Raw genomic sequence first — 26,148 nt, forward strand, 5'->3', positions numbered from 1 at the left:
ACCGGTTCCCAGATGCCGCAAGCCAACTGCTGAAAGCAGCTGCCAGCAAAAAAAAACTTTCGGCTAATCCCAAGTCACAGTCCCCGCCGATAATTTCCGGCATGTGCCGCGGGCACATGTGGCCCAAATAAGTTGAGCAAATGGAGGTAAGGGCTGCAGATTTCTTGCCATTTAACTCTCGGTCTAGAACAGTTACTTACTTATTTGAACGCAAACCATATTGATAATTACAGAGGTATTTTGCTATATACTTTTTTTATTTACCAAACACAATAGTTCAATAATTTTTGCGAAGAGTGACAAACAAGAAGCGGACGCAAAGTAAGACATTATTTTGTAATGCAACGTTGATGTTTTCCTTTGTGCACTTGTGGAGTTCTTGCGTCTTGCAAGGGACAGCTCAGGAAAAAAGCTTTTAAGCTACTTAAGGTTGTTGGCAGGACGCTGTTGCCACAAGAAGCAACTTGGGGATAAAGACCCAGCTAATGAGTTGACAGACCACGCCCCGCAGCACAGTCGCAAAAACGGGCAAAAACAGGCAACGGAAATGAACGGGGTCAGAGGGCAAAAGGACAAGAAACAGATGGGCTACACCACCACAAGTACTCGCATTTTCGAGAATGCAATAGGGAACTTTACCAGTGAACTCTCTTCAAATGGGTCAAAGTGCGGTCAACTCCGAAATAAATCGGCAATGGACTTGTTTATTGAGATTAATTCTGCAGATGAGAGCTTTCTATTTATGCAATATACACGATTTTATTTTATTTGTTTAAGTATGTTGAATACTTTAGCAATGCCAAATTGTATAATTGATAGATTTCTCAATGGTTCTACGGGTTTAATGATCAGTTTCCAAAACAATCACACCCCAAAACAAACAGATCGTCATTTCCATGGGCTATTGCCATTCCAGTGGGTCACACAACTTGCACTTGACATTATTGCGATTGCGGGAAAACAAACGATTATTATGACAAGCTGTTTGGGTCCAATCTGGGTTTGTTTTTCTCGTCGCACAGCATCGCCTCGCATCTACTTGGATTGGAACGGTTTGGATGCCATGCGATGCGATGGGATGGGATGGGATTGGATTGGATCGGGGGCATTAATCATGGGCGAGAGCTTGGGGCATGGACATGGACATCGGCGTGGGCAAAACGCAAAATTTGCATTGCAATTTTATTCTTGATTTAATCAAGTGCCGTGGCACAAACGCCAATTTAACTACCCATACACATACACACACCCATACATCCGCAGGGCAATGAGAATGCCGTCAGACGTTGCGTATACGTAATGCTTTTGGTTTGTGTGGCATTATGGGATGGTGTGAGCTTAGCGCGTAGTTTGCACCCGCCAGTCGAGTCACCGAGATGTACCAGCTGGAGAAGATCTGGGTCCTGCTGTGCCTGGCCCTCGTCGGTGTCCTTGGCTTTGGCCAGTTCCACATGAAGCACTACCAGCTGCAGCGCAACTACAATACGCAGGAGGATTCCGGCGAGAATGACAATAGTGTGCTGCGTGAGTCTTCTTCTTAGATGCAGCTTGGTACACTGAGGAACATTATTTGTAACTAGCAGTACTAATCCAATTTATTAGTTGGCCATCTTGCAACTATGCAACTTATCTATACACTCACTTAAAATGCAATGGTATTGTTAAGCATTCTATGTGGAGTGCTAGCAGTTTTTGAAGTTTCTGATATAATAATAAAGGTTTATCTTTTCCATGCAGGAACCTTTCGCCGCTGCATGTGGGAGCAGTCGAAGTTTCTGCCCCGCCGCCTCGTCCTTTTGAGCCTGTGCTCGAATCTCTTCTGCGAGAACAATCACATAATGCCCCGCTCCAGGTCTATTTTCGTAGTGGAAAAAATGTCTAGGCCGAATGAGTAGTTGACCAATGCAATTCTATATAGCTAAGCATGTGCACAGCCCAACCCAACCTTCTCCGAAAATCCAGCCTAGCATGCCCTAGCATATGTCTACCCAAAACCCCAAAACCCAAATATCCCGCTAGAGGGAACCAGAACTAATGCCCAGTATCTATCTCTCTCTCCCGCTGTTCTGTGTCTCCTCCAGCTGCCTGGACATCCTGCCAGAGCAATGCGAGCAGGGCGATGAGGAGGAGCTGATGTACAAGCCCTTCCCCGACTGCTGTCCGGTTTACTGCAACCTGAAGCGTCGGATGCAGCGCCTGCGCACCATGCACTTCCGCCACCGCCTGCTGCGCAACAAACAGGACGGCTCCGCGGGATCCGCTGGCAGTGGATCCGCTGGTGGCGACGGTCCCAACAACTCGCTCCTCAGCGAGTTTGTCTACAACAACTACTAGGATGACGCACAGGAACCCAGGATGGTTGGTTGCTCGGCAGGATGGCCAACTAGGACGACGCGACGTGAAGGACAATCGAGCAAATCAAATTATTCTGCGATTTGTGAACCGGTCAACTTCTTATACTGCACAAAAGGGAAGTCGCGTCACCTCAACACTGAGCGGAAATGGCTACAAAATTGAGCTATTTGGATTGTGTTAATTTCTATATGTAGGCTATAACTTAGAATGTAATATGTATATGCTGGTATTTACCAAACTGAGCACATCCAATCACAATGAAATTGTTTCGATGCCAAGCTAATGAGCAGAAGTTTATATAAACACATCAGCTGTTTTTAATGGTTTTATCATAATTTTAAGTAATATTGTGCGAAATGCCTATAGTTTTTGTGGAATTAATCAATTAGGTTTATGGTGTTTCGAAGTTTAAGGTTCCCATTCCGCACTTTTTCTCGGTGGAATCTCTCCAATATCCATTTGAAACTGTCACTCTTTGGGAATTCGTCTAGACAGGCTCTCGAAAGTCCAAGTTGATGGACTTTTTTCTATTGCTGTTTTCAGGCCGTGACCAAGTAGCTGCAGCCCTTTTTTTTCCAGGTTTCCTTCATTAGGGCTTTTTCGGAGTCTCAAGAGCTGTGCTCTGCCCAAACTGCGATTTTTTTTCTTTTTTTTTTTTGGGTAAAGTGGGCGGTGTGGTGTGGCGATATATCCTGCAGCCGTGCTTCCTGTTTCCGCTTATCGTTTTAACACTTTTATGGAGCAGATGCAGCTGCAGAGCTGCGGAGCTTCGTGCTGGTGCCTTTGTCTCCATTTTTATCGGCAAACAAGCAATAAATTTTATTTTAATAAGCAACACTTTTGATAGCCAGTGTCGAGCTGAAAGTTCCTTCTCCTCCTGCAGCTCCTGCAGCTCCTGCAGCTCCTTCCCTTCCTTCGTAGCCATCGCTTCCCTTCCTGTTTCTGCACTTGTTCTGCGGCTTGTCCTTGTCCTGGCAGTCGCTGCCTGCCATCCTGGCTGTATCCTTGCTGTGGCGCAGCAGTAAATACAAAGGATACTCGGCATCAACGGCTCACGGTTAGCTGCCATAATGTTGCGGTCCCAAACAGAGGCGTTCAGTAATGGGGGTCAAAACTAAGTGAAGCTTTGTGCACAAACGTATATTCTTTACAAGAATTACAATATTTCTTTAATGTGCTAATTTCTTGAAATTCCACTAAGATAACGAGTCGAAGAGCCAGGAGTTTGTAGCTGAGTCGAATAATACCGTCTATATTAACGATAACATCCCATTTATAATAACAGAATGTGTTTAATGATAAAGTTTTCCATTTCGACGATGAGTCACCGATAAGCTGATTGTCTCTGCCAATCGAGCAGGCCTTTTGTTTGAATAGAAAAACAGATTGCCGAACAACATGAATGGAAAGTTAATGGAACATTGCAAGCAATTTCCAGCCATTTGACAGGATCCTTTTGCTCGGCCTTGCTGGATGCCACGTCAATGTCCTTGGCTTTGTGGCAAAACAATATCCCAGATCCAGTCCAGACTCAGACCCAGACCCAAATCTGGCATCTAGAATCCAGCATCCAGAGTCCTGGGTCTTGATAATCCCCCTGGACCATGTTGGCCACCCACCGCCTCGTTTACTTTGTGTGACTATAGCCTGGGATATATGTACATATAAATATACATATATATGTTCTGGTACCTCCTTTCCCGGCCATCGTCTTATTTTTTATGTGGCTTTATGCGCCAACATCTCATTGTGCCCCATACGCGTGTGTGCCTTTGTATGTGTGTGTGTGTGTGTGTGTTTGTGTGTGGCGCCTTGTCGTCCTTCTTGCTGCCATTGTTGTTGCATCTGCAGATGATGTTGTTGTTTTTCTTACTTTGTTGCACTTTGAAGATTATTGCACAATGCAATTTATATTTATCGTACGCTTTTAGTTCTAGCCGCTTTTTGCCTAGATCCTTGCACTGCAACAGGGCACATGCATTCGTGCAACAGATTTGTGCCGAGTCCTTGGAGAATCAGGAAGAAATGTCGAATGACCCGACTAAATGATTAGGACATGGTAAATTTATCGTTTGTACATTTAGCCACATACCTATATATCTTAAAGTAAGATATATCACAATAAATCCAAACTAATCATTTCGATTTCAAAGGGTATCGAGTGTTCATGCCACGTTGGCCTCTTTGATGTTTTTGTTTCATTTATGTCCTTGCTGATGTCATACACATGCATGCTTGGATGCTCACATATACTGTTGTACATACATGTATGAGCTTGGTGATTTGTGGGGCGTGTCACAGCCCCTTTTGTCGTCATACCTGCAGAATAGTGCGGAATAGTGCAGTTGGGCGTATCTACTTTACCTGCATGTGGCCACATTGCGGATGATTATAAAAATTCAATGCATTCATAATAGTCTTCTTGCTTCTGACAGCAGCCATCCCAGTTCAGCGTTTTCTTTCAAGACAAAGGACTTTATGCACACTTTCTGTCTTTCAGTTGCAAGTTGGACTTTAAATTTTAGACTTTGGTCCTTCGATTTGATGGTGACCTGCGACGATGAAATGCTAAAATGCCCATTAATTAATTAACAGTGGAGTTGAGGAAAGAGATTCGCATCCATTCAATGACGCTCAACTCAGGATTTCAGTTTTCTTTGTTTCGTTTTTTCCTCGATTTTTTTTTGTTTTTTTTTTTTTACTTTGGAGCGTACAATTAGGCGGCGCGGACTTTTTTGGCCTGAACTCAAAACTGTTGAGTTGTCGGAGCACTTTGAGTTTGCCCCTATTGACATTCTTCAACAAAAAATGGCCAAGGCGGATGAAAAGATGGCGAAAGATTAAGTGGGGGAGGGCACTAAATAACTTTCGCATAAAGTTGAAGCTGATGCTTGGAATCAATAATGACGAGACAGATTTGCCGTGAATGGTTCAACTTCGTTGGTTGGGCATGTATAAAATGGAAATACGATGAAATTAATGGTTATATCAAAATGCAGATATTTATTGGGCTATTCCATTTCGTTCCACTTTCAAAGTTATTTCACTTTAAACCTCTTATATGTACTAATAAACCATATCGAACTATCTGGTACTTTAATTGTGAGATACATTTTCGGTTAAGTAAGCTCAGTAAATTTACAAATAGTCTATAAAGTCTAGTCTCTAGTGCTTTTTGACTAGCAACCCATTTTGCTTAGGGCATCGGCAGCGGCCAGTCCCATGGCATTTTCCGTGGATCCTTCGGGTTCCATTAGCAGGATATCCTTGCTGACTTGGAGCAGCTTCACCACCTCCTTCAGCCGCCGCTGGAACTCCTGGCGTGAGATCTGTCCACCTTGGAAAGCCGACTGGGCCAGAACCATAACGGGGGCATGCAGCTCGTACATGATAAGTCCTGCAATGGAAAAAGATTATTTTCAAAATATTCTTTGATCCCTAGAAGGTACACCCACCTCGCAAACGGGTGAGACCCGGATCGAGTACATCTACGATTTCCAGAAACTCGCGGCAGTAGCTCTCCTTGCGTGCAATGTCCTCGGGCGACATCTGTGGCAGTAGGTATCCTTCGGTGCGACCGTAAATTTGGCACAATGAATATTTGGCCGAGAGCAGGAGGTAGTGATTCGGTCGCAGGACATCTCGATATCTGCAGGATAATGATCGATTGGAGGTCACGAAACAAAGATATGATATATTAATCTTCTGCTTTAGCTCTTGTGCATGCGAAAACCAATGAATAAATAATATAATGAAACCGAGGAATAGTTCGTAGTTATTATGCAAAATATGAAAACTGCCGCACTCGCATTAGGTAGCCATTTTTTTTTTCCATTTTGTTACTGTTCGATCGGCCGAATAGGTCTAAAATGATTCTTTAAATTAGTTAAAGCATTTAGAATATGTATGTGAAGATATTTTTTTGGAGTATAGTATATATTAGGAATATTCTGATGACCCATCAATGCAGACACACCTAAGGAGAAAGTTCTCCAGTCCTGGAATATCGTGGACATCAATGTCCTCCAGGTCGTTGTTGATGCGGTCCAACTGGCGCTCCACTTCCGTGGCTCCCATTTTGTGGGAGCAGCGGTCGCAGCTAATTTGAATAATATATAAATATGGTTTTAGTGTACATCCATTTTGGCCCAAGCAAATCACTTAGTGATGGGTGGGATTGGGTCATGTTTTGAAAAGTTTAATTCCAATTATTACGGTGACCCGCCCATCACTGCCCGCTACATTACACTACTCACGCCCAGTCGCCGGTCTGCTCCAGTGGATCCACCGCTCGCACCGATCCCGTCCGACAGGTGGCGCACACGAGGGCGCTGCAATCGGTGCCCAGCTCGCGGGGATCGGAGCAGCGCCGGCAGCAGCACCAGAAGAGCTTGCCCTCGTGCATGAAGGCGCGCCGCTTGAGGGTGCCCTGCAGCGTGTACGCATAGCTGAGCGTCAGCGCTTCCCGCTCGCGCACGCGCCGCGAGGTGCGCAGCAGGATCTCGAAGGACCTCGGGTCGTCCGTGTGCGCCGTGTTCGGTGTGCAGTCGTGCGCGAGCAGGAAGGCGCTCGGATATAGCGTCCGCGCCTTGGCGCCATTCTGGCCAATCTCGAAGCAATTGACATCCAATATGCCGCACACATCGTGCACCTGCTCCGCCTCGAGGTCCTCCAGCTGCCAGGTGACGCGCAGCCGTTGCACCACCTTCTCCTCGTAGTGGCGCCACAGCACCGCGTTCTGGCGCCGCTCCTCCGTGTGCGATTCCATGCGGGCGATCAGAGCGAACTGCTCCGGATCGTGCTGGCGCAGGAGGAGGATGCGCACGATCATTACCAGTTCGTAGAGGTCACGCACTTCCGCCGGACCGGCGCGTTCCGTCAGCAGTTCGCCGGCGACCGCCCGTCGTTCACCGAACAGTTGGCACTCCGTTTCAGTGTGACCATGCCGGTGTTTGAGGCCCGTGCAGGTGATGCCGCAGAGTGGCCAGGCGCAGCCGGGACATCGGTATTGATCCGGCTTGAGGGACACCGGCTGATAGCAGCCCAGGCACACGGGATCACCGCTCACGCATGGCCCAATGGCCAGCGGCTCCTCGCGGATCAGCGTCTCGCCCGCCTCCAGCTGACGACTGGCCACCAGGTAACGGCCATATATATCGGAGTGTTCTATGCGATATGGCTGCTCCTTGCCCGCCTCCGTCGGTGAGGGACTGCTGTGCTCCGTGTCCAGCTGCTCCTGCTTATCCCGCGACTGCTGACCACCCCGTGGGTGTCTGGCTCTGTTGCTGTTTTTGTGGTGATTCTGCGGGAAGCACAAGCACAGGAGATGAGTGCACTCATTAGTGGCGGCTTCCGTTGCTAATTGTATTCTAATTGCTGTCCCCTGCTCTCGCTCATTAATCACCAGTTCGGCCCACTGTCACCCCCCAAAATGGTCCGCTGTCCAGCTGCCCAGTTGTCCAACTGTCCAAGTGTTCCGCTGCCCCAAAGTTCCACCTACCCACGCCCACAAGCGTCAACAGCTGGCAATTAAATGCCACTCAGTTGGCCGCAACAGGTGCCTGTTTGGCACGCCAACAAACACATGAAGGTGTCCCAATCGATTTGACTTGCAACGGGGCGACATGTTCGAACTTTTTCATGTCTTGGCAGGCTTAGTAGCCATCTGCTCGAACCAGGAACCAATAAGTTCCCTGCCAATAGAAGTAACTCTATATTCATATTGTTTTCCCAATAGCTCGGTTTTTTGCTTACATGCGACAGACATTTCTTTGGAATGCTTTACGAAACTAGCCTCACTAGATTTCGCTAGAGATCTTTGTGTTTATTGTGAAACGCTGCCAAATTCTACTTTTAGCACGACAATTGCATTCGATACATATGTAAATTAGCTTATTCCATATAATGAACACTGGATTGTTGCCAATTTTTCGCAATGTCTTTCTTTATTGATATTTCTGGTACACAACAGATTTCAATGAGTACTTCTAATTTAATTAATCCATTATACCGCTGCCTTATTTATATGCTCCTTCATTTTAAGAATTTGTAGGAAAATAAAAAGTAAATATAATATATTAATTGTAAAGCTCTGATTTGTTTAAGGTAATTGGTAAAACAAACACACAGGCTATCTTTTAATCATGCTGTTAATGGACTCAGGACTTACACAAATAAATCTGTACAAATTTATCGGACAATTAAAAGCACTGGTTAATCCACTATAAATTGATTAACTCCATTATTATACGCTTTCTGCGGGTGTTTCAATATTATTTACTAGGTACTATTTACCTGCAATAATCTTTTAAAGGGCTTACAAAGCTCTCGTGTGCAATTGAATCTGATTACTTCATCGAAGTTTGATTTAATGGAATGCCTTCGGTAATTTGGGTTGGATATTTCCTTGGCCATAATGGATGGGAAATCCGGTGAAATATCTTCGCTCAAATCCAAACCGATCGGTTAATGATTCATGACCAGCTTGTCTGAGAACTATGTGTGTGTGTGTGTGTGTGTGTGTGTGTGGGGAAAATCAATTTCCATACTTCTGGCTTCTCTCAACGCCTGCATATCGGATTCATTCATATCCGACTTATTTATAGGCGGCGACTCTTTTGAAAATCGCCGAGCACACATTGCGTTTCGTTATAAATAAAACAAAACATAACAATGTGGCATCGCACCACCCCAATCGCACCACCTCCCCACCAGCAAAACCACTGAACCACCCGGCACAGTGGTTCACTCTCCGATTTCCTTTTCATCACCGCAAAAAACAGGAAAAAACTGAAGGAAAAATGTCGGGGAAACAGCGAATACAGAATATCCAAAATAGATTTCTCTTGTTTTGTCGGGTGGTTGTGGCCTTTTCGGAATTTTTATACAACTTGGGCTCCGATTATCGTGCACCACTCGAATGAGAAGGGCTTGGGATCGCATCTCAATTGCCAGGTCAATAAATGCCACTCCACACATGCATATACATATATAGGTATATATCATTAGTACAGGGAAAAAAAATTCTAGAACTTTAAGTCTCAAATGGGGTATAGCATATAACATACGATTGAGCGGATAAAAAAGATTTCTATAAATGCCCATAGATAGGCAGAAAGATATTTAATGGTCTACATCAGTTTCTTTGTGTGTACGAGTATGTAATGTGCTTTTCATTTCACTGTGACTATTTGCAGTTGTCTCTGTGGTAAATTAATTTTTAATTATGCATTCGCCCGCCAACTGCCACGCCCCCTGCGCTACCTGCGGTGTTTACTTTTTTTCTTCCGGGCATCGCTTTTATTTGTATTTAAATTTGATTTTATTTTATTTACGCGGCGCAGCTTGTTAATTGATTTTAATTGATAATTTTAACGCGGTGCACACGAGTTATTTAAAAGGCCGCTCGCATTTAATAGATATGTTTAACAGCTCGTCAATTAATTGCGCCTGTAAGTCGCGTCGGATAAATGTGTGTCAGCAGATTGTGCACAGCAGCCGAGTGCATGAAAACCAAACAAACAACCAAAATGCGTAAGGGAATCCAAGAATCGAAGATTAAAACAAATACTCGTATATGTATATAAATAAAAACTCTGGCCACGCGTTGTTCGAACCGCGAGGCACAAATTGCAACTGTCGAGTTGTCGTCGAACGTCGGACGTCGAAAATCGGGAGACGGCGCTACGCCCAACTTGTTGGCACACATTCAAATTCAAAATTAACAGACCCGGCCACCCCACACACACACACACACACACACACACGCACATCCACACACACACAAGCACACTGTCACACACTGACAGTTGGTATATATTTTTAAAAATTTATGATATTGAAAACATTTTGGCCACAAGTCCACTGAGAGCACCGCCATCTGATTAAAAGTTCGCGGCACTTCAATGCCACTGTCAAGATGAGTTAAACAGCTTATATACATATATAAACATATATATACATGCATATATCCGCATCGAGCGATCTGTCTGACTTTATTTCGTATATATTTCGAATTTGTTTGGGTCCTCGGGCAGCTCAGAAATAAATCAATTTGATTTGACTCGTCGGAGCACACATTAAACAGCACTATTAAATCGGGGGAAATATTGCATATTGCATTGAATGAAAAAACTGAAATAGTACGCATACACATAGTTTGAAGTATTCTAATTTCTCAAAAATATGTATAACTGATTCTTATAAATGCTAGATGTCTAAATTATTCAGAATATGATTTAAATATAGCTCATTTTTTAGTGCAGCCGCATTTATGTTTGCGTTCAATGCTTTCTACAAAAAGAAAAAATCAGTCCTCGCAAACTAAGATTTTCAGATATTTGTATATATTTTCTAATAAAATAATCCATATGAAGTGAGCTCATTTACTCAAACTAATCAAATGCTTCCATGTCCAAGCCCATCCAAAAAAATTACTGAAAATGCCACGTTTTGAGTACTAAGGTAGTTACTTGCAATTAGCTTTAAATGCCAGCTGGATGAAAGACCTTAGGTTTATTGTGATCGAAAACCCTTGGTTAACACACCCGAACAGGCCGTATTTATGCAGTGGTTGAAGCTTGCGCACATGTCTGGCTATTTAATCATTTATTTTGGCCCGAAATCTGTCATCACCTGCACCGATTCGAAGGCCTTTCCAGCCGCCCAATAAGCCACACCAAAAACAACCACTAACCAGCTGCTAGGCTAGAAATCTGCGTTGTATCTGCGGGGCTAAGTTTCGATTCTCTTTGGCCATAGAGTGTTTTGGTGCGGAGTGCAATGATAAATAAAATTGCTTTTGGACCAACTCGCCAACTTTGGATGGCCCAAAAATTGTGGCTGTCAGTAGCAACTTAAGCCGACTTAACAAAGTCCCGCTCTGTTTCCTATTCATATTGGCCAAAAACTGGCGATTTCTGCAGTTTTGTTTTCATGGTGTGTCAAAAGTGTTCATAGAGTCTCGTCATCGTTATATCCATATAACCCGCACCTCACCCTCCTCCTTTGTTGTTTATCTTTATGTGCGAGGGCATTTCAATTAGTTTTGAAACGCTGCCGCCGGCCAGGTTTTTAGTTGCAGTTGATGATGCTTCTTTTTTGCTGCTGCGGATTTTAATTGTTTTTATTGCATTCGCCTGCGGACAGAATGGAAAAAATCGAAAACAGCATCGCAAATGATCTAGACTCGAATGGGTTTGTCGCTTGGAACTATGCATACCCTATAGTCAGTACAAAAAAATGTCGTATTATAAACAAACATAAAAAAAGTTATATATGTTATTAAAAAATGTACTGTTTTTAAAGTTTTTTGTTGTGATCTCAAAACTAGATAAAACCAGATGCGAAATAACCATTTTATTACAGCTTTTCAATTATAGTAAGTAAACTTATGGGAAGTATAAAAAACGGCCGGTAAAATTTGAGCAGCTTTATGAAAAAATGTAAGCAAACTAAATGGTAATTATATTTTGTAATAATGCCTTTCAAATTGATGTTTACCCAAAAGTTTTTATATTCAGCATTATTAACTTTCCACTAAGAGCCACAATTAATCAAACAAAACTGATTGAAAAGCGAGACCTATTATGAATGATGAGTTTGTATAGTGAAATTTTTGGCAAACATTTTGCGTAATTTATTTGAAATTGATGACCAATTCACTGTGAGATTTGCATAAATTAAAGGATGTTTATTTTCGTATCGAACCCTATAAACTATTTCAGAGAATACCCTTCGCTGCTTCTGAGTTGGAAAAGAGAAGCCGAAAAGTATGCAATGCTAAATGGCCGCAGGTGATGCATCATGATAGTTTGTGTGTGTGAGTGTAAGTGAGTGTGTGTGTGGGCGCCATCTTCCTTCTTGATGCACGTGTATTGGTGACTATGCCGTACGGAATGACATTAAATTTGCATGTATTTATGTACATAACCTCGCACGCGTCCGCTTTGTTTATGATCTGGAGCGGAAACGAGACGCATGCAACATCCATAGGAGGACTCGGCTCGGCATCCTTCCCCTGCCACGCCCCTCCACCGCCCAGGAAACACTTGCCTCGCCCCCGGAGGCGTGTTAAGTGCGCGACACCCAAAAACAAAGTGAACCCTTCGACAAAAGCGGCCGAATCGCAGGCCCACGTGGCTGTGGACGTGCATGTGGATGGAATGGGATGCGATGGTGTGGCATGGGTTAGGATGGCATGTCCTGGGGCAGTGGCACAAGTTTGCCTATGCGGCAAATATTCCTCACTCAGCTGGGCCAGGGTGTTCAAGCCTTTGATGGACCGAGAGAGAAACTTGGTTAACTAAGATTGCTTTCAAATAAAAATGCTTAAATATGCGAGGAGAGCTAAGAAAATCATTCATAATATTTGTTACCTAAATTGCAGTATATATGTATTGCTTTTATAATTACTTGCTTGATAATCCATTTGTTTGACTATTAATTGTAGATATTTTGCCCAAGTTTTATCCATTTCTCACTGTGCACACAGACTGAAACTGTGTATTGTTGCTGATGACTTTCAGTGTCAGCATAAACGTCACTCCATTCCCGCCCGTTGGCCCTCGTCCTGCCCTCGTCCTGCCTTGTCCGCCCACCAATTCAGTTCCTCCAAATCTATGCAAGTATGTCGACCCGAGTCCTGGGTTGTCTGGTCTGGAGCGCAGTTAACTGCACTCCCCAATTGCACTCACACTCAGGCGGAAGGGCCATAGTGCCAAGTCTAACATTAAGTTGGCTGTAATTGACGCAGGTAAATGCAATCCCATTCGCATTCGCATTCGCATTCGTCTTCGGTTTCCAAATGTCACATGGCTCGCCAGCTCTCTGTTTGGGTTTATCTGACACAGACTCGCCACTGAATAGATGAATACGATCTCAAGGACTCTAATCATTTCCTGCAATGACAGAGAGATGCAATTTCGGAGTTGAGTTAAAGGTATACTTCATGTCACAATTACCGCACGTAGGAACGCTATAATCGAGATGAAACTGCAAATAACACAAATATTAAATACAAATATTAAATACAAATATTAAATACAAATATTAAATACAAATATTAAATACAAATATTAAATACAAATATTAAATACAAATATTAAATACAAATATTAAATACAAATATTAAATACAAATATTAAATACAAATATTAAATACAAATATTAAATACAAAAAAAAAAAATACAAATATTAAATACAAATATTAAATACAAATATTAAATACAAATATTAAATACAAATATTAAATACAAATATTAAATACAAATATTAAATACAAATATTAAATACAAATATTAAATACAAATATTAAATACAAATATTAAATACAAATATTAAATACAAATATTAAATACAAATATTAAATACAAATATTAAATACAAATATTAAATACAAATATTAAATACAAATATTAAATACAAATATTAAATACAAATATTAAATACAAATATTAAATACAAATATTAAATACAAATATTAAATACAAATATTAAATACAAATATTAAATACAAATATTAAATACAAATATTAAATACAAATATTAAATACAAATATTAAATACAAATATTAAATACAAATATTAAATACAAATATTAAATACAAATATTAAATACAAATATTAAATACAAATATTAAATACAAATATTAAATACAAATATTAAATACAAATATTAAATACAAATATTAAATACAAATATTAAATACAAATATTAAATACAAATATTAAATACAAATATTAAATACAAATATTAAATACAAATATTAAATACAAATATTAAATACAAATATTAAATACAAAGATTAAATAATACAAAAAAAAATGAAAAAAAACTAGAGTTCATTGCTTTAAGAGCGGCTAAAAGTCAAGACTAGAGATAATTATATTATTGAAGAATATAATTACTTCAAGTTCATAATTATCCAGTTTTTTGTTACACTTGCATATATATAATGCTTTACCTTCCTCTTATCCTTTAAATAAGAAATCTCTGAAGAATGCTGCGTAGGCCAGGACATCCGTATTTAAAATGTTGTTGCATAATTCCCGTGGTCCTTTGGCCTGCCTCATTGTAGCTGGTTTTATTCGGTCGCATTATCGCTGTCGTCATCACCATTTGTTGTGGGTTATCGCGTCAGGTTGTCGCCTGATATTACGGCCATATGGCGATGGCCTGCAGCTCCGAAAAGGAACTCACCACCGGAGCATAGAGGTCCTTGCAGCTAGAGGGGGGCGGCTAGGCTAACAAGTACCGCTCGCAACAAACGGCGCAGCGGCGGCGGCGGCGGCGGCGTCAGCAGCGGCGCAACTGCAAGGATAATGCCGAGCGGAGCCGAAGGATAATGCCGAGCGAAGCCGAAGCAGCGACGTCGCTGCCTTAGAGGCTTTATAATTCACCACGCGACGAGAAGACGGCACAGTCGTCGACCGGCTTTTGCAGCGTGCGCATCTCGTGACCGAAAGTTTTTGCTCAGTGTATTTTAGCCAACCAAGAGATTACCAAACAAGCAACGAACGTAAGCACAAACGCTGTCAACACGTGTGAGGACTTCCCTTTTTGTTTACGTGACAAGGATCGCCAGTTGTTGTTGTTGTTGTTGTTGTTGTTGTTGCTCGTGTGTGCGGCTTATTGGATTTTGATATGGAACAGAATGTGGGATAAGACCGCCGATGTTTTGTATTTCTTTTTTTGTTGTGTGAAACTTGAAACGCTTGTGCGCGCGTAAAGGAGTGAAAAGTTATTAATCATTAAAGGACATTTATGTCGCGTGCTGTCACACACACACACACGCACACACATGGGAAAATATTCGCCGCAAATTTAGTTTGCCTCGTGGTTTTGCGTCCTTTCCTTTTGTTTTGGGCCAACGGGTCGTCGACGCTTACGAAATAATTTATTTGCCCTCCATGCAGACAAGCAGCGCCGCATAATGTTTATTTTTGTACCCTCGTCCAGTCCGAAAGTCCATAGAAAAAATTCATCAAAGTCCTGCGCCACATTTAAAACAACGCGGCAAGTGGGTGTTTTTTTGTGAATGAGTGGGCAAATGAGTGGGTAAACAAGTGACTGTGAATGAATGAATGAATGAATGGTCGAGTGTAGTGAAAAGTGCGCCTGCTTTGTTGTGCATATCTTAAAGACGTTTAGCTGATCTCAAAGTGAATCAATGTGAAGAAAACAGGTTACCAATCAATCAAAACTTTGAATCAACACATTTTAAAAGTATAAATACTTGCCCGCCTTATTACACACTCATTGCAATTGTTTGGCAATCACTCAACTTGCTCAGTGGCAAAGTTACCACTTAAGATATGTGTCAAAGGAAAATTGATTCGAATTTCGATTGGGTCAGTCTGAGTCCCGTGCTCCACGCGATTTTCAATTCACTTTGCAACGCTGCTATCCGCACTTTCATGTCTATAAACAGACCCGGAATCACTCCGATCGAATCCGAATCCCCGCCAGATTGAGTGCGACTGTTTAAATCACATCGCGCACGGTGCAAGTGGAGCGCCACTTTACGAGTGTATTCAATCATCCGGGTCACATGGAGACGTGAAGGACTTATGGGCATCGCGAGTTCCTCTGGGGCACAAAAGGAACCAGGACAGCACGGAGCAAAAAACTCCTTATACCGATTTACTTATGTATATTGTAATCATTTTTGCATATCTTTCGGATTATGCGGAGATTGTTATTCTTCCATAATAGACTCATTGTCCTATTTCTCAAATTTCAAAAGAAGTTACTTTATTTCAAACTCATGTTATAACAACTTAATATTTTAGATGCAGCTAGTAAGATTCATAGTTTTTATAGCCAAAATAAGTAGTGAACAGAAAGTGCGCTTAGCTATTGAAAAGGCGGAGCTCTTACTGAATTATGTGGTACGAGTATTTCTCGCAGTGTGGGATTGTGTGGATTGGACTTGAACGCCCCACTTGGGCGCTGACACAGCTGTTAATATAAATTCTCGCTGTCTGTTGCGATTCGCTTTGGCAACGATTTATGAAAATTGAAGTCTTTGTTTTATTATCCCGGACACGGCAATGGCAACCAAATGGAGGCGGAGATGAATTCGGATTCCGATTCGGTGTTGGAGTTGGAGTAGAAGTAGGAGGAGTTGGGAATTTGAGTCGGAAGTGGAGTTTCTTGCAATTTGCTCAATATTTTATGCAAAGCAGCAGGGCAGCACCCACAACGCCCCCCACTTTTGGCGGCATTGATTTACAAGCGAAAAGGTAGCAGACTATAGGCTTACAGGTCAACCTCCCTACGAACAACCGACCTACATTCCCACCGGCTTCGAGTCGAGTCGATTCGAGTCGAGTTGTGTTCATTTATGTGCGTTGTCGATTTTTGTGTTTCATATCTTTCGTGTTGTTTTGTTTGTTTTTTGCCTTTTGTTTGCCTTTTGTTGGCTTCGATTTGCCCCCCCAGAAATTTCGCTCCATTCGAATTTCTGCCCATAATTCAATTTTAGTTTTAATTTCCGCTGCTGGGTGTAAATTGCATTTGCATACTAATGCATCGGTGGGTGGGTATTTGAGCTTTGTATATCTCAATACATGATTGTGTGTGTTAGTGTCTCTCTGTGTATTAGTGTGTGTGTGTGTGTGTAACACAGCACGGACTAAAATTCGACAAATCAAATACGCAGGCTTAAATCCGGACATAAACCGCACTTCGATCCGATTCGGTGAGACGATGTCGTTGCTGCTGCTCCTTTTGGCCATCGTCCTGCCGCAGCGGCAGCTCCTGCCCTTCGTATCCGGAGGGTCCTGCCGGGAGGCACAGCTCTGCTGCAATGGCCGCGACTCTTCCTGCGTCGTCCAGAAGGCTCCCATCAACGCCATCATCGAGGACCTCAGTGACAAGCCCTGCTACTGCGACCATGCCTGTCTCAAGCTCGGCGATTGCTGCGACGACTTCAAGGATCACTGCGGAGGTAGGTGCTACTATATTAGATTAGGAATTTAAAGAAAATCCCAGAACCATAATTTAAGTATGTGTTCATTCATTGACTAACAACAACAATAAACTTAAATTAAATCCGTTGTAACGAATTTGATTTGATTATTTATTTCCAATGATGAGCAAAGTTTTTATTGATTGGACAATGTTTAACTCTTTGAACTTGCAATTGCAGGGCGGTGAAAAGCAATTTCACAAATTGCAAAGCCAATAAATTCACTCCTAGATCTCAAATTGGATTGAACGTCGTAATTATGTTGGGCCAGAATTGATATATGCAGCTATTCTCTATTCTCTATTGTTTTTTTTTGTTTTTTCTTTTACAAAGTTCATTATAAAAGCCTAGACTTAAGTGATGGGCAAACTAAATATGCAGTGTGGTGGGGTCAGATTGTAGGCAAAATCCCCGACTCGACTGCGGTGCTTGGGATGCATATATTGGGATGGGAGTAGTGGGCATGTCCTGGCAGACAGACATACGCAACATCTAGGACTACTGTGGTCGTAAAAAGCCCAACTTAATGGCCATATCCCGGGCTAAGAGTCTGCATTCATGGCTCGTTGGGTCCACATGGCCTGCTCCTCTGTATACAGATACAATTTGTTCTTTTGCCCAGCATTTGGTTTCTTTTTTTTTGTTGGTCTTTTCTTTTTGGAAAGTACAATAGCTAAAGGGCTTTAATTTTATTACATACAGCAAATAAAGTCAACGAACATGCGGCGGCCTTTCCCAAATTGAATAAGACGCAGACACGACACAGATAGCGACTCGCTCTGAAGTTGGAATTTTTCGTACCAGCTGCGGCTACAAGTTGAAAGATGCCAAAAACCAAAAAAAAAAAAAGAAAAAAATACAAAACTCCTAGCCAAACAAAATATAAAAGTCGCTAGCAAAAGTGCGAGGACAACTCTGACGGTTGGAGTGGGAATCTCCAATGGAAATCCGGAGCTGGTTCCGCCGCAGAAGGCGCCACCGAAAGTTTACTTAATTTTGCATTAAATTTGATTTCACTAGTGCTCCGATCCCCGTTTCCCATTCTTCAATTACGACGAGACTTCAAGTTTGAAAACAAAAGTCCATCCATCTGGCACCCGGAAACTGCCATAAACACGGATCCGTTAAGAATGCAGTTGCAATGGCAATCATTTGATTTGTCGGCAGAACAGCAGAACAGCAGGATGGGATAACTGTGAGGGTCTGGCAGAAAGGATACCAAGAATCCTTTCAAGAAACTCCACGCCCAGCTCCAGACAACTCACACAAGGACCAGAGGCAAAATCAGTGGCGTTCTCACGGATACACTGGCAAAATGAATACAAAATATATAATAATAGTACATATATGAGAAGGAACTAAAAGCGTTGTACTTTGCCTTGATTTATTCCATAAACTCTTAATCGGATATGATAGGTATTTAAACAAGTTCTATTTTTGCTCCTTCAGACAGCCGCTTTGTTTTTATTTAATGGCTGGCCTGCTCGACTCAAGGATTAAAGTTGAACGTCTATAACTACCAATTAAGTTGGTGAGCATATAGTATAATAAACATGTGAAGCGCAGACAGACAGACAGCGAAAGTAAGGCGAATGCGTATGAGGCTATAAATGTCAAGTTAGAAAGGAGCGGGGTCGTAAAGATCCCGACCAAAGGGTCCAGGGACTCGAAAGCCTCCGGCCTCCAGATCCACAGATCCTGATAGTCGTCCATGGATGAGCATTGAGCATCCAGCCGGCTGACTGGCAGTTACATATGCTCCACTCCGCCGACGTCTCAATCAATCAAAGTCGTCTTTGTGTGTGTGTGGGAATAAATGAATGTAACTGTGGCAGATAACATTCGCGTTGCGTCTATTGATTCGGAATCGTCCTCGAATATGTACACGTATATGTCCCTCAATCGTCCATTAATTCCCCAATGTGGGAGTGGTGGCCTTGGTGTTGGTGGTGCTGGTGATGGTGGTGGTGCTGGTGGTGGTGGTGGTGCTGCTGGTGGTGGTGTGCAACAAATGGTCAACAAAACTGTCGACCAGCCATTCATTAGGGCATGGCAAGCAGGGCCAACCCATCAAACTCCCATAATTCACGCTAATTAGTTCGACGAAAGGCAACAGGCAAAGTGCTGGTGTCCAGTGTCCTGCGCCGAGGATATCCTGCACTTCTAGTTTTTTTTTTTCGTCCCCCATTTACAGCCGTCCTTATTTTTCGCTTTTCACGCGTAATTGATGACAACCATTTGAATGTGTCTGTCCGTCTGGTTTTCACTCACTCACCCAAACTCGGTTTGTGCGACCTTTTGACGACAGTTGACCGCATAAAAATGTTGTAAAAACTAACAAGTACATTTGAGTTTCAACGATATTCAACAGTTTTGGGCTGTTGCAGCTTACATGCCATACAGAAAAGTAATGTGTATTTTTAAATCAGCTGAAGCGCAAAGCGTACATTATAAATTTATCATTAGCAGCAACGAAGCTAGGAATAATACAATTAATATCACGGTTTTAATAAATATATGGGAAAAACTTTGTATAAATATATCACACTGGCAAGGCTTCTTTTGAAGTTTTAGATGCTTAAACAGCGTAATTAAATTAATTGGACTAAACACATGCAACACCTTTGCTTCATGATTAATAATATCAAATAAATCATAGGAGAATAAAGCGAACCAAGGACCTTCTTGTTATCTAAGCAGGCAAGTGGGTGCTCAATCTTCGTTTTACGGTTTTCGGTTTTCGGATTGTTATTAAGTAGGATTAGGGATCACATCGCTTGAGCGATGACAGCGATCAAAACTTTCGACAAACCCATCGGCTGAAACAGAAAATTGACAGCCAGCTGGGCGTAATGGATGGAATGGCTTTCAAATTGGGATTTAAGTATTAATTATAATCAAACTGCCAGCACTCGTGACGATGTGCAAACAATGGTGGGTCTATGCTGGGACATTTTGGCATAGATTTTCGGCCGGAATGGGATGGCTTGTGCGCAGCTTAGTGTTAATATCGTAATTATGTATAATTGAAATGTTCGCAAAATGCCATACACGCGACAAGCGATGAGCAGTGGCCCTGAACTAAATATAATACTTGCCCAAGTCGTCCTTTTTGGCCCCGACAAACTTTGAGCAGCTTATTAATTTCATTTAGCGTCGATTAATCGCACTTGATACACCCGACCCATCAATTTATGGGCCATGTCAGTTATGGCAAAGTGCCTCGTTCTGGGTTAATTGCCATTATAGAGATTATATACATTTATACACTATAGTTATTGTCGTAGTTAACAATCGCTTTGACATGCAGCTTACATAAATTTCGAATCTCAGTGTTTTTTTTTTTTGGGAAAGTTTGCCTGCTCTCATTAGCGAAGTTTAAACATGCTGCGTCAAGTAATTTGGTTTCCTTTGTGAAGACATGGGGAATTTGTCGAGTTATGCAGAACTAGGAAAACTTGCATAAGGAAATGCTTTAAAACACTATGCTAAATTGGATTTTACTGAATAGAGCATATTCATACTCACTCCCTGAATTTTCAGTTACTTTTCATGACTATCTACCTATATGTAATTAATTTCAGTTTCAATTTATTCTATTTAACGTCGAGTCACCTTCAGAATGGCCCCTATTTTCCTTGGGGACCTTGGTTCCGGATTCAATTTCGGGATATCTGATCCTCTTAGTCAGCTTCCATAACTAATAACCAGAAAGTATTGCGAGAGAGTAATAGAGCGGTGATGAAGCACTCGTGACTTGGTGGATGGACTTCTGGACCCAAGACTACCAACTACACAGCAATGACTGGCCTCCTTATATTGTTTTTTTTTTCTTCTTTTTTTGTTATATTTGGCTCACCTGGGCCGGCGGGTCGCTTACTCACCTTTTGCGTCTGTGTCAATGTTGATTTTTTGCAACTTGCGCTGCCATCGTTGGCAACGACAGCCAAAGTCAAACCCAATTTAACAAAAAATCAACGTGAATGTAAATTGAAAGTCGGGCTGACTGCCTCGCAATCGAGAGAGGGAATGGGGCGCAAGGACATGGCTACAGCAGGACATTGGGACACCAGGACATGACACTTAAGCCGGCGAACTGCATCACTTTGCACTGTGGTTCCCCCAGAGGCCAAAATTCAAAAAATATGAACCAGAATAGATTTGCGCAAAAAGTAAACAAATCATCTCTAAAATGTCCAGACAATACAAGACAAAACCGGTTTTTTCTAGAAAGCTAACGGGACTTTCTAAAAATAGAATTGAAGTCGCAAGCACAAGCTCATTTGCGAAGCGTAGTTGGACGAATTGCATTCTTCTTAATAACAGAGCGAACTTCAAAAAGGTAAAGCGTCAGTAATACTTATCTGATTGATATAATTTAAAATGCAGTTTAAATTTGAAGGTATTTACTTTTATAAATTCATTATGTTAAGTTAATTTCATTGATTTAACACTTTTTTTGTAATTATATTTGATTTAACCTTTTTTGTGTATTTTGTGAACGTCTTTTTCATGTTTACGTAAAGTTTTAGTTGTGTCCCGCCGATACCCCGAAATAAATGTTACTTACTGAAGCACTATTGGATCCCTGAGGTTAAATTTGAGGTTTCTAACTGCACTGGAAGTATTTATGGCCGCGTCTCCATACAAGAGGAACCACTGTGCTTTGGTCCGATCCCAGGTCCTTGGCCGCCCTTGCGACCCCTTCACGCATATCCCTTCGCCGCTGGGTGAGTGTGCGTTAAAAAGCAATTTCTTGGCTCGTGTGAGAGGATGACGATGATGGTGCTGAGCCTGGTGCATTATTGCCACCATCCCATCGACATGCACTCCCGCATCCGCATCCGCATCCGCATGCAGTGGCACTTGCAACAACCTTTCTCCTTTTCTGGCATAATAAATGATGTCAGATTAATTAAATCGGCGACAGTCGCTGACTGCAAAGGAAGATGCATGTTTGTTTGATGGCATTGCCGGGCAGAGCTGGAGCATCCTTTGCCTCCTGCCTCCTGCCTCCTGCTTCCTGCATCCACATCCTTGTCCTGTTTGCCGCTTATTCGACAGTGTCTCAATTGCACTTCAAGTCGGATATGAGCGCGACTCTGATTAAAAGCAAATTTTATATGGATTTAATTAAAGCGAACAGTGAAAAGCGAAAAGGTTATCCGGCACACACGATCTAAGCGACTGTGTGCGGAGTAGACCATCTCGATAAGCCATGTTCCACGACCACTTGGCCCCCAAAAAGTATGCTACGCTTTTCGCTAGCTTGAGTTAGTGTTTGTTATTGGTAATTATAATAAATAATTTAAAATATTATCAAAAGGTTGACTACCTAAGTACATAACTAAAACTTATTGATAGCTTATTATATTATTACAAATTCTGTACCATCTTTGCAATTGAAAAGAAGCAGGGTATCAATAAATCGAAACGACCTCTTCCATCAGTTTCACATTGTTTGGCTCGGCAGACGCTTAATTGGGAATTTTCTCTAGCAAATGCTTTGACTAATGAGTTTTTGAGCATGTGGGCAAGACAAAGGAAATGCGAAATGGGAAGTGGAAAGTGGAAAGGGCAAGGAAACGCAGAGAGTGAGAGTAAAACAGGGAGATGGAGAGAAAAGGGAAAGCAATGACAATGGTAAGCAGGGATTGAGCTGGCCGAAAAGAAAAGCGGAGGAGCAGTGTTTTCCGCCCATTCGGAATAAAAGTCGGCCGGTAAATGCACACTCACACTCACACTCACACACGTGTGCAAAGGGGGGGCACACATACATATGATGTAAGCACACGAACGACCTTGACTAGGCGCACACACACACACACAGACACAAATGTGGAGATGTTGTTGTCCTTTTTTTGGAGGCAACTTGCTCTACCCTGATGCCCTACATATTGTTGTTGGCGCAGTTGTACTTGTAATTAGTCCATGTTACATTTGAAAGGATATTAATTATTTTGATGGCGTGCCAGTTCTAGGTTTACCACCACCACCACCACCACTCACAACCCCCCTCCCCCCCACGCCTTTTTTTGACATCTGGCCCCCACTCGCAGCTTCCCTATTAAGTGACCCACTTTCTGGATAGCCCCCCCCACCCCCTCTTGGGAGCATGTAGTGCTGAGCATTATTTTCATTAGTTTCGTTATTCTGGCTTCCCGCTTCTTACTTATTTCTTTATTCGGTTATTTGGGCTCCATTTCCGTTTCCGTTTTGGCCCAGCCTCGCGTTGGCACTCGGCCAGGATGCCCGGGAGCAGATCCTCGAGAGCACGTTGTCCTGCCACGGAAGTGGGCCAAAGTTAATTAGGCAAAGCACATGTGCCCGCCAAATCACTGACCAATACTGATGTTTTGAAAGTCTGCGGAAAGAGTTCGCAGAGGATTCAATACGGAAGCCATTAACTCGGTGTAGAAATTGTTTAGATACATATTATTCTTCGAAATATATTTATAGCAAAAGTGAACCTGCGTTTGCTTACTACTTTCAATCAGCGAACAAAGTATTTATTGTGAACTCTTTCGGGAAACTCGTTGCGCCAAGCAATCAGGCAGCCAGCCACTCTAGCTAATGGTCTTTTTATGTTCCTGCGATCCTGCATCCTGCATCCTGCATTCTGCATCCTGCGTCCTGTGCCCTGCTCCTGATTGCGATTCCTGCTGAATCCCGCGACTGTGTGCCACATGCGAATATTACTTATTTGCATCGTACTTGTCATAACATGCACAACCTACAAAATTAAAAATCCACACCGCAATGGCGAACGCAAACAGAGCGGGATGAGTGTGAATGTATGAGTGCATGAGTCCATGAGTGTATGAGTGGATGGGTTTTCAGTGTATGAGTGTGTGAGTGCGGTGGAGTGGCGGGGCGAGATAACGATGATGATGACGACGAGTGCCAGCAAAAACACACGAATAATTGTTACTCAATCGCAATTGGGCAAACACTATGGCGCCTGCCAGCGGAAATGCCACGTTTCATTTGCACATCCCGAACAATTGGGCAAACATTCGCTATTCGATTCGTTTCGATTCGATTCGATTCGATTCGACTCAAATGGATTCGATTCGTTTCCATACGGCTCGAAACCAGTTCGACAGAGACGCAGGTGAGAGTAAACGCAGCACTCAGAAAGTTATTAATTATAAGCAAGTGCTCTGCGGTCGGCGAAAAAGCCGTGCTATTATTAAGGATTATTGCTCGTCTGCAAATAAGTAATTTTCGTTAATTGAAACTTAAAATTCATATAACTGTATATTTAACAAGGTCTTTAGCAAGAAACTTTCTATCATCTAATTCAAATATCTCTACTTATTACTTCGAATATTTAAACGTGGCCTGAAAGGATTCTAGACTACGGTTGCATGCAACTCATACCTTAAGCCACAAAATGTCCTTCTGCTCCTTTGGTTAACTGACTCGCTCCTTTGGATTTTCCGGCTTTTGTCGATCCAAAACCGCATTCCTCCTGGCTTCGAAATAGATAACTATTCAAAGTTCGTTTCGCCATCACATTTCCCAACTGCCCCATTCTAATGAGGTGCAAGTGGCATTTGGTTCGCACTTCTTAGCCTTGGCAGCCCATCAGCCTCTGTCATCGCCACGTTTGAGTGCACAATGCTCCGTCTCTTTTTGCCACCGGTGTAGCCGTCTCTTTCTCGGCAGCCTAGTTGCGTCTCTTTCCAAGGGGTTTGCCGTGTCTTTGCCCTTTTGCACTGATTCCTGTTGTTCGAGAGCAACGATGCGTGGTTGTCGTGATAAAAATAACCGAAAAGTGTCGCCCCCGACACCGAAGTGCGAAAAAAGAAATGGATGCATCCTGCAGGATGCTAGATGCTGAATTCAGGATGCAGGATGCAGGGCTTTCAGTTGGGAGAATCTCGAGTCCTGATTGGGGAGTGTTGCAGCCAAACAACTGTGCAGATCTCATTAGGCGAAACACTCGTATTTGGCGACGCAATCGTCTGGATGAATAATTGAAGTGCCTATTTCACCCACACTTATGTACGTTCACATTCACATTCACATTCACATTCACACACACATTCACAAGCAGAAGCACACACTCTCACATCCACAACATTCACATCCTCCATTCCGATGGATAGCAATAAAGTTGCCGACTCGACGAAGTCGCATTAATCATTCGCATGTGTGGCACACTTTCTGCGGCAAGCGGGACAAACAAACTCACACACTCGCGCACTCTCACACACACACACTTTCACACACACTCACACACACACGAGGCGGCAAATTGGGATGCGGCATTAAATTAATTGAAAACATGCTCGGATTATGTTTGCCCAACCTGCGAACAGCAACTCGGCTCATCCAGTGATGGATAGAGAGATGCGAGTGATGGGGAGTTGGGGCATCAGTATTCGAGAATCCAGCAGGCGAAATAAATGATGGCTGTCTGTGGGAAAGTGGCAAGGTGTCCTCTCAAGACAGGCACAAGTACCAGGACGAGATCAAACGAGTCATCCCAGCCAACTGCCAATTCAAAGCTCATAAGGTTATCCATGTTTGACTTGACCTCTGCTCAAAAGTCAGACTCCTCGCATCTCCTGGCATCTCAACGTCCTCTTATCATAAGGCTATATCATAATGGTTCTTTGAAATTCCAAAGAGCTGAAAATATATTACTTTATCGTAGTACCTATACTAATTTTAAGCTACCGCCATAGTCCAAAAGGATATGGTGTCATGTGACACTAGCTGCAAAGTTTTCAATTCGTAAAAAAAGTTGCCTGGTTTCCCCATAACTTTTTCCTGCTCCTTAATGCGCGGCAAAGAGGACCAAAGGATAGC

The 26,148-nt window shown here is 42.5% G+C and overlaps 3 protein-coding genes across 7 annotated transcripts in view; 2 read left to right on the forward strand and 1 right to left on the reverse strand.

The window, feature by feature from the left end:
- Nucleotides 1–1,341: 1,341 nt before the first annotated feature.
- Nucleotides 1,342–2,658, forward strand: LOC6525083 (uncharacterized protein CG1552). Of its 2 annotated transcripts, none has more exons than XM_015190600.3 (3): nucleotides 1,342–1,524; nucleotides 1,738–1,891; nucleotides 2,082–2,658. In XM_015190600.3, the coding sequence occupies exons 1-3, from the start codon at nucleotides 1,377–1,379 to the stop codon at nucleotides 2,332–2,334; spliced, it is 555 nt and encodes a 184-aa protein (XP_015046086.1). In that variant the 5' UTR covers nucleotides 1,342–1,376; the 3' UTR covers nucleotides 2,335–2,658. The 2 variants fall into 2 exon arrangements, with proteins under 2 accessions (XP_015046086.1, XP_002100922.1); XM_002100886.4 differs by having other exon boundaries at nucleotides 1,738–1,852.
- A 2,673-nt stretch (nucleotides 2,659–5,331) lies between these two features.
- LOC6525084 (SET domain-containing protein SmydA-8) lies at nucleotides 5,332–14,470 on the reverse strand. Of its 4 annotated transcripts, none has more exons than XM_039370161.2 (5): nucleotides 13,050–13,217; nucleotides 6,612–7,657; nucleotides 6,332–6,454; nucleotides 5,811–6,004; nucleotides 5,332–5,752 (listed from the first exon to the last, which is right to left on the reverse strand). In XM_039370161.2, exons 1-5 carry the CDS (start codon nucleotides 13,140–13,142, stop codon nucleotides 5,535–5,537), a joined length of 1,674 nt encoding a protein of 557 aa, XP_039226095.1. In that variant the 5' UTR covers nucleotides 13,143–13,217; the 3' UTR covers nucleotides 5,332–5,534. The 4 variants fall into 4 exon arrangements, with proteins under 4 accessions (XP_039226095.1, XP_002100923.1, XP_039226096.1 ...); XM_002100887.3 differs by lacking the exon at nucleotides 13,050–13,217 and adding an exon at nucleotides 9,632–9,999; XM_039370162.2 differs by lacking the exon at nucleotides 5,332–5,752 and adding an exon at nucleotides 14,320–14,466 and having other exon boundaries at nucleotides 5,919–6,454; nucleotides 13,050–13,253.
- Nucleotides 14,471–14,776: 306 nt separating this feature from the next.
- LOC6525087 (E3 ubiquitin-protein ligase HUWE1) overlaps nucleotides 14,777–26,148 on the forward strand; it is a 104,474-nt gene continuing 93,102 nt past the window's right edge. The window contains exons 1-2 of the mRNA XM_002100890.4: nucleotides 14,777–14,874; nucleotides 17,020–17,307. Of these exons, the coding sequence (XP_002100926.2) occupies nucleotides 17,067–17,307 (241 nt within the window). The 5' untranslated portion in view covers nucleotides 14,777–14,874; nucleotides 17,020–17,066. The remainder of the gene's footprint in view (nucleotides 14,875–17,019; nucleotides 17,308–26,148) is intronic.

This window comes from Drosophila yakuba, chromosome X (genome assembly GCF_016746365.2).
Source record: "Drosophila yakuba strain Tai18E2 chromosome X, Prin_Dyak_Tai18E2_2.1, whole genome shotgun sequence".
NCBI classification, from domain to species: domain Eukaryota; kingdom Metazoa; phylum Arthropoda; class Insecta; order Diptera; family Drosophilidae; genus Drosophila; species Drosophila yakuba.

Coding starts and splice junctions, on each gene's coding strand:
- LOC6525083 (XM_015190600.3), top strand. CDS start 1,377: ATGTACCAGCTGGAGAAGATCTGGGTCCTGCTGTGCCTGGCCCTCGTC. Junction 1,525..1,737: donor GAATGACAATAGTGTGCTGC/GTGAGTCTTCTT, acceptor TTTTCCATGCAG/GAACCTTTCGCCGCTGCATG. Junction 1,892..2,081: donor AAAATGTCTAGGCCGAATGA/GTAGTTGACCAA, acceptor TGTCTCCTCCAG/CTGCCTGGACATCCTGCCAG.
- LOC6525084 (XM_039370161.2), bottom strand. CDS start 13,142: ATGCGAATGCGAATGCGAATGGGATTGCATTTACCTGCGTCAATTACA. Junction 6,455..6,611: donor GAGCAGACCGGCGACTGGGC/GTGAGTAGTGTA, acceptor TATTCAAATTAG/CTGCGACCGCTGCTCCCACA. Junction 6,005..6,331: donor CTGGAGAACTTTCTCCTTAG/GTGTGTCTGCAT, acceptor ATTATCCTGCAG/ATATCGAGATGTCCTGCGAC.